The sequence below is a fragment of the Microcaecilia unicolor genome, chromosome 6 (assembly GCF_901765095.1).
Source record: "Microcaecilia unicolor chromosome 6, aMicUni1.1, whole genome shotgun sequence".
NCBI lineage: Eukaryota > Metazoa > Chordata > Amphibia > Gymnophiona > Siphonopidae > Microcaecilia > Microcaecilia unicolor.
Window position 1 is genome coordinate 90,732,294 of NC_044036.1, and position 12,179 is coordinate 90,744,472.

Below are 12,179 nucleotides of genomic sequence, written 5' to 3' on the forward strand. Positions count from 1 at the left end.
CTCAGCTAGCTGTATATAGTTTCAGGTTAACCTATGTTATGTCCTTGCCGTTGTGAGGCCCAATTGACCATTATTCATTGTTTTGAGTGAGCCTGGATGCTAGGGATTCCCCACATGTGAGAATAAGCAGCTTGCTTGTCCTCGGAGAAAGCGAAGATATATACCTGTAGCAGGTATTCTCTGAGGACAGCAGGCTGATTATTCTCACAATACCTCCCACCTCCCCTTTGGAGTTGTTATTGTTATGCTTTTTAATTTAACTGAGGTACTTGCGCAGCGAGCAGGAAGTTAGTCTGCGTATGCATGGTGCATGCTACATGCACGCCAGAAGACTCTGTCAAAACATTTTTGCTTTTTGCAAAATGCCAATTCCCGGGCTGACGCGGACGTTGACCCACATGTGAGAATAATCAGCCAGCTGTCCTCAGAGAATACCTGCTACAGTACAGGCAAGTATCTTTGATTTCTATGTATATATGAACTTTATGGGAGCTGAGCAGTAGGCTTGGATGTATATGTATTGCCTCCTCCACTGATGAATGTTTTGGTACTACTGATATTAACAATCAATTATTGGCATTAATTGACACTAATTTGGAGTTTTGCACACAACTGCCTATGCATGGCTCTGTAAAGAACTGCACTTAAATTCTCTCACACACAGCCCAAAAGAGGATGTGGCCATGGGAGGGGCATGGGTGGTCATGGACATTCCCAAAAGTTACGTGCAGTGTTACAGATTTGGGGGGGATATGTGTCCAACTTGCGTGTCAGGATTCATACCTGATTTCAGCAGACATAAGTCTTAGCGCCGAAATTTGGGCGCATTTCCTGAATCTAGCCCTATATGTGTAAAAGTATTTTCAGTGACAAGATGGGATGTGCTGGGATGTGACCTGTGTTCAGGGCCAGAGTTGCAATTTACATGCAATGTTTATAAAATATGCACAAACAAAAAAAAACAGCACCACGGGCCTTTAAAAATGGAACACAGTTCTTTAATGAATGAGCCTTGACAAAAAGACCCGACACGGGCCGTGTTTCAGTGACTAGCACCTGCGTCAGGGGTCACAGTGATGACGTGGAAAACTTGGGGAATAACTCGAATATATTCCTCTACAATATATTATTCCCCCACGTCTCATATAGTAAAAGCTACAAAGCACCAAGGCACTTTCACTTTCTGTATCCAAACGGATGGATGCAGAAAGTGAAAGTGCCTTGGGTTTTGTTTGGACTTTAGTTTGTACTTCGTTCCCTCTCTTTTGTTATATATAAAATATGCACAAAAATTTACACCTGCTCCCGAACACGTGTAAATTTCCATGACTTCAGTCTAGACACAATTTCTGCCACTTTGCCCCTAGTACTCTATAAAGACACATAGGTGCCTGTGTCTTCATAAAATAGGCTGGAAATAGGCAACCTGGTATAAAAATAGCTTCTTCAGGGTTTTTATTGTGCAAATGAGTTTATAATATATATATTGGACTTGATTTTATAATGGGCATGAGGAGTCCAAAAAGGTGCCATTTTATAAAAGCAATCCACTAAGTAAAGTTCCACTAGTTTGAGAAATATACACATTTCAAACATAAGAATAATTAATGTGATGACCAAAATATGGGAACATAACTGAAGATAAAATGCAGTGGCGTTCCTAGCCTCGACGGCACCCGGGGCGGATCGCCAATGCACCCCCCCCCCCCCGGGTGCAGCGCACCCCCGCGATATGACACCCCCTCCCCAGGTGCATGCCACTGGGGGGGTACCGCAGCGCGTGCCTGTCTGCTCCCAGTTCGCTACGCTCGCTAAATTTTCTCGTTCGCTGCAGCTCCCTCCCTCTGCCCCGGAACAGGAAGTAACCTGTTCCGGGGCAGAAGGAGGGAGCTGCTGCAGCGAACGAGAGAATTTAGCGAGCATAGCGAACTGGGAGCAGACAGGCACGTGCTGCGGTAACCCCCCAGCGGCGTGCACCCGGGGCGGACCGCCCCCCCTTTGGTACGCCACTGATAAAATGATCAGCATTCACCACAATATCATCAGTCCAAATATAGAAAACATTGAGGGGGAAGTTATCAACATGAACTACTGTTAAGTCATGTTATTTTACTGTTCACATCAGTTATTAGTAACTAGGTCTCATTGCATAAAAGGGGATCCTTACCAAAATGGTACAAGTTACTGGTAAAATAGCACATCTTAATAAAAGCCGACATTGATAACTACTCCCTTTAATCCTCTTTCTTCAGTGCGCATTGTAAACGGGCCCGCTGTTCCAGTATGTGGGGGGAGGAAGCCACCTCCCACGAATAGACAGATCTCCACAAATTGCCACCAATGGATACTTTTAAAATATTCTTTTATTTTTCAAGTTAATGACAAACACTTCAGTCCAGAGCCCTGAGTTAGGGCTTTCCCAGCAAACCAGCAAACACAAAGTCTCTGCCCCTTTCTTGAAGGGCTGCAATAGTCCTTTGAAAATCCCTCCTTTTCAAAGTCAGTAGCAAAATCAGTACTTGCCTCCAGGCAGGGTGTCCCCCTCCTGCCTAAGCAAGTCTTTCAGATTCCACATAGTCCTTCCAAAATATTCAGGGTGCAGCTTGGGGGGAACCAGGCTTGTAACTCTTCCAGCAACCTCCCCTAACAGTCAGGGTTTCCCCACAGCAAACAGGTCAAACCCAAAGGAAAAGAAGCTTTTCTCTTTAAGCAGGTTTCAATCAAAATAACTTTCAAAACCATATGGATTTCCAAACCTTCAGGTGCTGCTCTCCCCAGGCTCTCAAGCTCCCATTCCATTCTGGTTTCTTCTCCCCTCCGATCCTCCTCCTGCTTCTCACCCCACCCCTCCCTATTACAGGTGGGCAGTATGATATACTGATTGCGGGTCCAGGGGAACTGTGCTCCTTCATTCTCCCTCCCTCTTGTGGTCAGTGACGGTATATGGCCAGCTTGCCTATCCCCTGGGCTCTCACTGCTGGGACTGGAAATGCATTCTGGGAGATGTAGTTTAGGGTTTTGCTGCTTCATTTTATACATCTGGGATGTAGCCTTGTCACAGCACACAGTGAATATTGTTTGTAAAAAAAAAAACCTCTTCTGTCTAATTTATCAATACTTATCTTTAATGAAGCTTATATCATTATCTTTAGCTGCCTTGGCAGCTCCATTAAACATAAGTAATAATTGAAAATTTTTAAGAATTTCTTTTTCATAATATTCACTATGTGTACACTGAAGAAATGTAGCAGATTAAATGTTTTCTATATTTGGAGTGGTGATGATGTGGACAATGCTGATAATTTTTTCTTCAACTACATTCCTATCATGGTCCATCACATTAATTATTCTTATGTTTGAGATATTTATTTGATGTGGTATTTTATATAAATGTGACATAGGCACTCGCCTGCCTTTATTAAATAGGTCCCCAGAACCAGCTCCAATAACATGCAAATGCCAATGCACACATTTATGCATCCTTCGAAGTTGATATAAATGTGTGCAAGAGCTGTATGTGCTCACCCCTACAGTGTGTACTCGATTATAAACCGAGATATTTGGACCCAAAAAAATCCCCAAAATTGAGATTTCAGCTTATAGTTGAATTGGCTTTACATGCAGAAAAAGCTTTATAAAACAACCCCCTTTGTGGAATTATATGTTTTGATTGGACTACTGACTTGATAATAAGAAAGTGTCACGTGGTAGGAAAATTTTAAAAATCTTGATGAGATTTCTGTCTTGCTACTGTGACTAAAAATGTAACAATTCTGTTTACTGATTCAGTTCAAATCAACATCGAGTAAGAGTGTATCCGTTATAGGGTGGATGGTGATGATGGCTGATGATCCAGAGCATCCTGATCTCTTCTTGCTCACTGACTCTGAAAAGGGTGAGTTATTTTAAGAGAGATGCATGCAGTTAACAGAGAGGTCAATTATTGTTCATATACTGAACACCATATTTGTGTGTTACTGTTTCTTTTTAAGTCTTGAAGCAGTTAAATGATGGTGGACAAAAGCAGAGTGATATTTTAGTTAAGCATACAATTGTAATTCTAGGTCCTATTCAATTACAAAACATGTGGAGTGGCATTTTTGATATGATGTTCAAATGTCGAAATGTTTATCGTAAAATGTCTAAAAACACAAGTTCATAATGGAAGAAAGAACTAAACGTTTTCTGATATTTGAAAATAAAGAAAAAATCATTCTTTATCGATTTTATATACCGATTACCTTGCTGACAAATTGAAGTGGTTTACAATTTACTAAAGCTTAAAAAAGGAAAGGAACTCTGTTTTCAAAAGACAGAAAAGAACAGGTGATTGCCTAAGACCCCACCAGAGCAGATCACATACTCAGCTTGAGATCAAAGAGATAGATAGATAGATAGATAGATAGATAGATAGATAGATAGATAGATAGATAGATAGATAGATAGATAGATAGATATAGATCAAAGGCCTTTGGGAGAGAGCATGGGTCTCACATAATGAAAGTGAGCTCATCCAGGACTGTCTCAAACTCCTTCCGGCTGTCTGCTTCATTTTATTGGCATAAATTATTAGGTCATGAGTTACATGTCAACAGGTTTACATCATACATCACAAGATACAAACAATAGATACTTATTGGTTTGAGATTATATTCAGCTTTATAAGCATTCTAGAGAGCAAACGTCAGACAGCTAATAGCTATTTCAGTAAAAATCATTACCATATTGGGAACATGAAGCTCTAAAGCAACAAATATATATATATACTAGTAAAAAAAAGCCCCGTTTCTGATGCAAATGAAACGGAGGCTAGCAAGGTTTTCTTCTGTGTGCATGTGGGAGTGTGCTGTCTGTCCCCTCTGCTCTCTGTCCCCTCCCCCCTGGGAGTCAGTCCTTCAGTGTTGTTTCCTGCTGTGCTGTGTTTGTGTTACAGAGATAGTGAGGGCTTCTGCCCTCTCTCCCCTCCCCCCTCTGAGTCCTTCACTGTTACAGAGAGAGCGATTTGATTTCGTGCTTTGCTGTGTTTTCCTTCACTGTTTGTGTTACAGAGAGAGCGAGGGCAGGGCAGACACTCATGGGAAAACCGGATATCTCTCCCCCTTCACACTTCCGGCTGGAGGCTTCATTTAGAACGTTGGTGGTGCCTTTTATATAGATATAGATATATATATATATATATGTGTACACACGCATGTGACAGTCAGTTCTGGCAGACAGTGTTGCAGAATCTGTTTGGGGTCTAGATTCCAACTCCACGCTTCTAGACCCGTTTTATTCTGTTCCAGGCTGCACTCACATTCAGATTGTATATAGTTTCAGGTTAATCTGTATTATGTCCTCACCGTTGCGAGGCCCAGTTGACCAATGTTTGTTGTTTCTCGGTGAACCTGGATGCTAGGGGTTTCCCACTTTTGAGAATAGATAATTCTGTTTGTCCTTGGAAAAAGCAAAGATACTTACCTGTAGCAGGTGTTCTCCGAGGACAGCAGGCTTTATATTCTCACAATCCCTCCCACCTCCCCTTGGAGTTGTCTCCTTTGTTCTTTTTACTTTATTTTTGCTATAGTATTAAACTGAGGAGACCGTGTTCGCATGATGGATGGGAAGGTACTCTCGCATGCGGGGTGGAGTGCGGCTCACTTACCACAAAGCTCTCATTTATCTTCGGTAAATACTGGACCGGGTGACGTGGACTTTTGAGAATATAAAGCCTGCTTTCCTCGGAGAATACCTGCCACAGAAAGTATCTTCGCTTTTCAGCATAAATCTCTTGCTCAAAATGTGCAAACTACAAATGTACATTATTTTCAGTTCCTCTCTTTTCCTATTCTTACCAAATATGTGCAAGCTTAGTGGTTCTTTCCTAACATCTGGACAGACATAACAGCAAGTTTAAGCTGTCAGCTTAGCAATGTGTCAGCAGTCTTTGACTAGGTTAAATGCATCTGTCCAGCTGTGTCTTCAAATTGACTTCATTTTCACAATTTAATAATTGACTCTTGATATTCTTTTCTGAGCTGAGGGGGCTATCATATTCATCAATCACAGGCATACAGAGCTCACACACCAACACCACAGTGTTCTAAAATTAATCCTTTCTTGCCAACTATACAGAGCAAAAAACTAAATCATTCAAACCTAGAGGCAATCTCCTGCCACAGGAACAGACCACTATCAAGTCCCAAAAGCAAGTTGAAAAAGGTGAGTCTTCGGGGCTCTACAAAAGGAGAAATAAGAGAGGTACAACCAAGGTATTATGGAAGCAAATTCCAGAGCAGATGCAAGGGAAGAAAAAGCATGCACCCTCATGGACTCCCGCCTAGCTGTATGAGGATTAGGGATAACCAGTCTGTTATCTTTGAGAGAGCCTACAGTACGGAAAGGAGTATACAGTATTCTCTGAGGACAAGCAGGCCTTCATATTCTCACATCTGTGTGATGTCAACTGATGGAGACCAGTGTGGACACTGACTAGTTAGCAGCGTCCCACCACTCATGCACTGATGCCTTTCCACCCGATGCGCAAGCACAGGTCCTCCAGTATTTGTTTTTCTGTGGAGCTGAGAGGACGCGTTCTTATTCTCTCCCTCACACTGTGCTGTGCCTTCCCATTTGGGTATTTGTTCTGTTGTTCCTAACAAGCCGTAAAGCCCGTTACAACGGGCACCATTTCTGTAGTATGTAATGAAATAGCCAAGCGGTCAAGGTTTTGTTTTTTAGAAATGTAATTTATTAGTTGATGAACGTAATTTCAGTTGATGTCTACAGTACACTTTTATATACTATGTTTTTGGTGTAAACAGCATTAGATCCTTCAATTAATTTACCTTGTTCTAATGTCTGTTTAACAAAAACGTTTACATCTTAAAACAGGCAAGATTTTTTATTTCTGAAATGTAATTTAAAAGTTGATGAATGTAATGTCAGTTGATGTGTATAGTACACTTTTATACACTAGTAAAAAAGGCCCGTTTCTGCCTCAAATGAAACGGGCGCTAGCGGGCACGGGACTCCCTTCCCCTCCCCTTACGCAACTATCCGTGGTGGTGTAGAGGTACCTGTTCGCTCGGGGCAGGAAAGAAAGAGCCCCCTCTTTCCTGCCCGTAGCGCTGCTGCTGCTAGCTGCCCTGCTGCATCCTGTGCGAGTTTGGCTCTCGGCGTTTCAAAATGGCCACCGAGAGTTGAAGTCTCGCGAGGCTGCTTCAACTCTCGGCGGCCATTTTGAAAGCACATGCGTGGGATAAACATAAAGGAATCCTGTTCCCAGGGAATGGATCCTCAGAAGCTTAGCCAAGATTGGGTGGCAGAGCCGGTGGTGGGAGGCGGGGCTGGTGGTTGGGAGGCGGGGATAGTGCTGGGCAGACTTATACAGTCTGTGCCCTGAAAATGACAGGTACAAATCAAGGTAAGGTATACACAAAAAGTAGCACATACGAGTTTATCTTGTTGGGCAGACTGGATGGACCGTGCAGGTCTTTTTCTTCCGTCATCTACTATGTTACAATCCAGCTTATAATTGAAAGAGAAAAACGCCTAGATTTCGACCCAAATCGGGAGATAGACGTTTAACTCACAAAAACAAATAAATCGGTATAATGGAAAGGCGATTTTGGACGTTTTCAACTGCACTCCATCGCGGAAGCGTACAAAGTTGACAGGGGCGTGTTGGAGGGGGCGTGGTTATCGGCCGAGGAGAGATGGGCGCCTTTCGCCGATAATGGAAAAAAAGTATGTGTTTGTAGCTAGAATTTAGGGCACTTTTCCTGGACCCTGTTTTTTCACGAATAAGGCCCCAAAAAGTGCCCTAAATGACCAGATTACCCCCAGAGGGAATCGGGGATGACCTCCCCTGACTCCCCCAGTGGTCACTAACCCCCTCCCACCACAAAAAATGATGTTTCACAACTTTTTATTTTCACCATCAAATGTCATACCCACCTCCCTGGCAGCAGTATGCAGGTCCCTGGAGCAGTTGTTAGGGGGTGCAGTGGACTTCAGGCAGGTGGACCCAGGCCCATCCCCCCTCTACCTGTTACAATTGTGCTGCTTAATGCTTATTAGTCGTCCAACCCCCCAAACCCACTGTACCCACATGTAGGTGCCCCTCTTCACCCCTTAGGGCTATAATAATGGTGTAGACTTGTGGGCAGTGGGTTTTGAGGGGAATGTGGGGGGCTCAACACACAAGGGAAGGGTGCTATGCACCTGGGAGCTCTTTTACCTTTTTTTTTGTTTTTGTAAAAGTGCCCCTTAGGGTGCCCAGTTGGTGTCCTGGCATGTGAGGGGGACCAGTACACTACGAATCCTGGCCCCTCCCACGAACAAATGCCTTGGATTTATTCATTTTTGAGCTGGGCGCTTTCATTTTCCATTATCACTGAAAAACAAAAACGCCCAGCTCACAAATTGTCGAATAAAACATGGACGTCTGTTTTTTTCGAAAATACGGTTCGGTCCGCCCCTTCACGGACCCGTTCTCGGAGATAAACGCCCATGGAGATAGACGTTTTCGTTCAGTTATGCCCCTCTATGTGTGCTGGAGAGAGACAGAGTGTGTGTGTGTGAGACACAGACTGTGAGCAAGTGTGTGTGTGTGAGACACAGACTGTATGCGAGTGTGTGTGTGAGAGAGAGAGTGTGTGGCAGTGAGTTCATTGTCTCTGTGTGTTTTTTTTTTAATTTCTGTTTTGTAGATATTATGCTTCCCATACTCCGCCTGTCATGTTATGTAACCCTAAGAAATTGGTGAGTGAGTGGGGGGGGGAATCTGCGGCAGCCTTGGGGGGGGGAGCAGCGGCACCGTGGAGGTGGTGCGTAGGGGGGCGACTGGGGGGCGTGTCTCCGGGGGCAGGCTCGGCATGCATTAATACCCCCTCACCCCAACCCAGTCCACCTGTAGCGCGACAGCGCACCTTCCGCTTCTAACCGTGCACCGTGTGTACCTACGTAGCCACTGTACCAATCGTCGCGTCGTGTGGAGTTACGCAACCAAGGAGGGGAGCTGGGACCAAACCGGCTGCAGAAAGTTATAGCCTCTATCAACGTCAGAACAGATCTTTGACGTGCCGCACATGCGCAGAACAGCGCAGCTGCAGAAAGGTAGAGCCTCTAACAATGTCGGAACAGATCTGTGACGTGCCGCACACAGCTGCGCTGTTCTGCGCCTGTGCAGCATGTCGGTCACTCTTCATTTATATAGTAGGATTCTTTCTTCGGCTTTGGGTTTTGTCCCTTCCCTTTAGTTTCATTTTTTTTTTAAAGATATTTTTGGTAGTTTTCAGTTTCCTTTATTTTTGTGAGTGGCTGTTCAGTTAGGCTGCAGCCCCATGCTCAATCTGAACTCCCCCCTTTTTTCTTGATTCAAGATTAGCTGAGATACTTTTTTCAATGTCTCAGAAGACCCCCCCCCCCCCCCAGTTGCTTCAAGTGTAGACGCATGGTTTCTGCCATAGGCCTGCACAATTGGTGCATCAGGTGCCTTGTGCCAGATCATCACCCCTCTGTTTGTGATCTCTGTTTGCACATGCAGGTGAGAACTCAGCAGGTGCGACTGGCTCAAATGGCGCAACCTTTTGGCTTTTCAAAGGCCGGTCTATCAACTTCGGCACTAGCATCATCGACCTCCATGGCTGCTCCAACTTCAGCGTCCACTGGGAATGCATCGGCATTGAGCAGGTCTCCACCTGTTTTGACACTGGCACTGTTAGCAGGCCCTGGGACCGGATGGCATCAGACCCAACACCAACATCGAGGACCTGTACGGATTCAGCAGTGTCTTCATAGGCAACGGGACATTGAGGTTCTATGCATCGCAAAAGCTCAAGAAGCATAAGCACTGATCTTCCTTGACACATGGTGCTAGGAGCCCCAGGACATTGGTGCATCCAACACCCGAGAAGTGCCAGGAGGAGCTCTCCTCCTTAGAAGAGGTTCTGGCTCTGCTGCTGCTACAGCCATGGTGAAGAGGGAAGCAAGGGATTGGCGCATGAGCTCCAGACCATCTAAAATGAATAAGCCAGTGCATAGGAGCCAACTTTTCAAAATTATTGGGGGTGCTAAGCCCAATGAAAATAACCCCTCCTTGGACACATACAAGGAATTTTCTCAATATTGGGGGTGCTCAAGCACCCACAGAGTCAGCTCCAATGATCCAGTGAGAGGGGGAGAGGACAGGGAGGCAAGACTGGATACAAGAGCCGAGAAAAGAGACAGAGCAACACAAGATATGGAGGATGAGGAAAGACAGGGCAACCGCAGGATGTGGAGATGAGGTGAGACAGGGCAGTACACACTATGGGGGAGTGAAGAGAGACAGAGCAGTGCATACTATGGGGAGGGGAAAAGATGGGGCAATGCAGGATATAGGGAAGACAAGGCAATAATAGATGGTTGGGGTGGGAAGAGAGAGGTGGGGCAGTGAGGGATGATGGTTTTGTTTTTTGGAAGTGGTGGTGGAGAAAGGAGGAGAGACGGAGTGATGGTTGGGGGGGCGGGACCGAGAGACACTAATATTGGATGGTGATGGTGTATGAGAGGGAAGAGATGGGTGATACTGAACAGTGGGGGGGGGGGGGGAGAGACAAAGAGGTGATGCTGGATGGTGAAAGGAAAGAGAGGGAGATGGGTTGATGATGGCTGATGGAGAGAGAGGAGCAATGCTGGATGGTTAGGGAAAAGAGGGAGAGAAAGGGGTGATGCTAGATGGCAGGGGAGAAGAGGGATAGATGTAGAAATGGGGGATGAAAGAAGGAAGATGGTGGACGAACAGAAGGTAGGAGAAGGGAAGAGAGGAAAAATGCACATAGATGGCAGGGAAAGGAAGAGAAGAGAGATGGAAGGATTTGCAGTCCATGGATGGAGGGAAAGGGAAGAGTTGGAAACTAGATAGACATGAGAAGGATACAGAAAAATGGAAGAAAGTTGGACGTGAAAAATGGATATAGGAGTGAAGAAGAAAGGAGGAGAGAAAAGATATAGTGAATGGACAGGAGGTCTTGGAAACAGAGTTCAGAGCACAGAGGCAGGAAACAAGATGATTAGAAAAATAAAATCACCAGACCACAAAGGTTAAAAAAAATAATTTTATTTTCAGTTTAGTAATTGAAACATTTCAGTTCTGAGAATTTACTTCTTGCTGTCTATATTTTGTACTGAACATGAAGAAATGTGAGTTGGGATGTTTTACACGATTAATCACACAATCCAAAATTGTAATCACGATTAATCGTGCAATTAAACATTCTTAGCAATCCCCAGCCCTACTACCTACCAGTACCAGTGGGATATATCAATGCCAGGTCAATGGTAAACAAAACAGAAACATTAAAGGACTGGATAACCAATAAAAGACCTCAGTCTGGTTTTCCTCAATGAAACATGAAAGGCAACCCTATTATTCTAGACCTATGCCCTCCAGGCTACAAAATTCTTCATTGGACTAGAAATGGGAAAAGAGGAGGGGGAATTTCATTGTTATACAGATCCTTTCTAATGACAGAAGCCATAACAGAATCTATAACACCGCAACTGGAAATCTACATAACCAACAGTGTTGTATCCTCTTCTACAGATCCCCAGGAATCTGGAAATTGACCCAAACAAATTTCACGGATTTCATCTCAGACACGTGTAGCTAACCCCAATACCCTGTTAATAGGTGACATTAATCTACACCTAAACCAGAAAATGGACAGCTCCAAAGAATGCAACAAATTCCTTCAACTATGGGACTTTCAAAGACCACCAGTGACTACAACCCATTTCAAAGACCATGCCGTAGACCTACTAGCCTACAGATTCTCACAGGACAATGACTTCAAAATACAGAACCCAAGATGGACAGAAACTCCTTGGATGGATCACTTCAAACTAAACATGACTCTTTACTGGAAAGAACACAGAACCCACTCCACACACCCACGAATACCATACAGATCACGAGGGAAGATAGATGCAATCAAATTTTGGTCGGCCATATATGAAGGCCAATGGTCACCAACGACTAACATGGAAAAATTCATGTCTGAATGGGATGAAAGATGCACAAACATACTGGACAAAATAGTCCCTACATAAACAAAAACCAGACAGAGGCGCAAAGCAATACTTTGGTACGATGAATATTCATGAGAGAGTTTTGCATGCAATGCCTTCACTGCATGCAGATCTCTTCCATGAGT

The 12,179-nt window shown here is 44.3% G+C and overlaps 1 protein-coding gene across 3 annotated transcripts in view; it reads left to right on the forward strand.

Annotated features, from left to right (window-relative positions):
- Positions 1 to 12,179, forward strand: part of RALGPS2 (Ral GEF with PH domain and SH3 binding motif 2) — a 677,704-nt gene that overhangs the window by 596,039 nt on the left and 69,486 nt on the right. For all 3 annotated transcript variants that reach the window (XM_030206437.1, XM_030206439.1, XM_030206438.1), the window contains one exon: positions 3,790 to 3,895. In XM_030206437.1, coding sequence (XP_030062297.1) covers positions 3,790 to 3,895 — 106 coding nt within the window. The remainder of the gene's footprint in view (positions 1 to 3,789; positions 3,896 to 12,179) is intronic.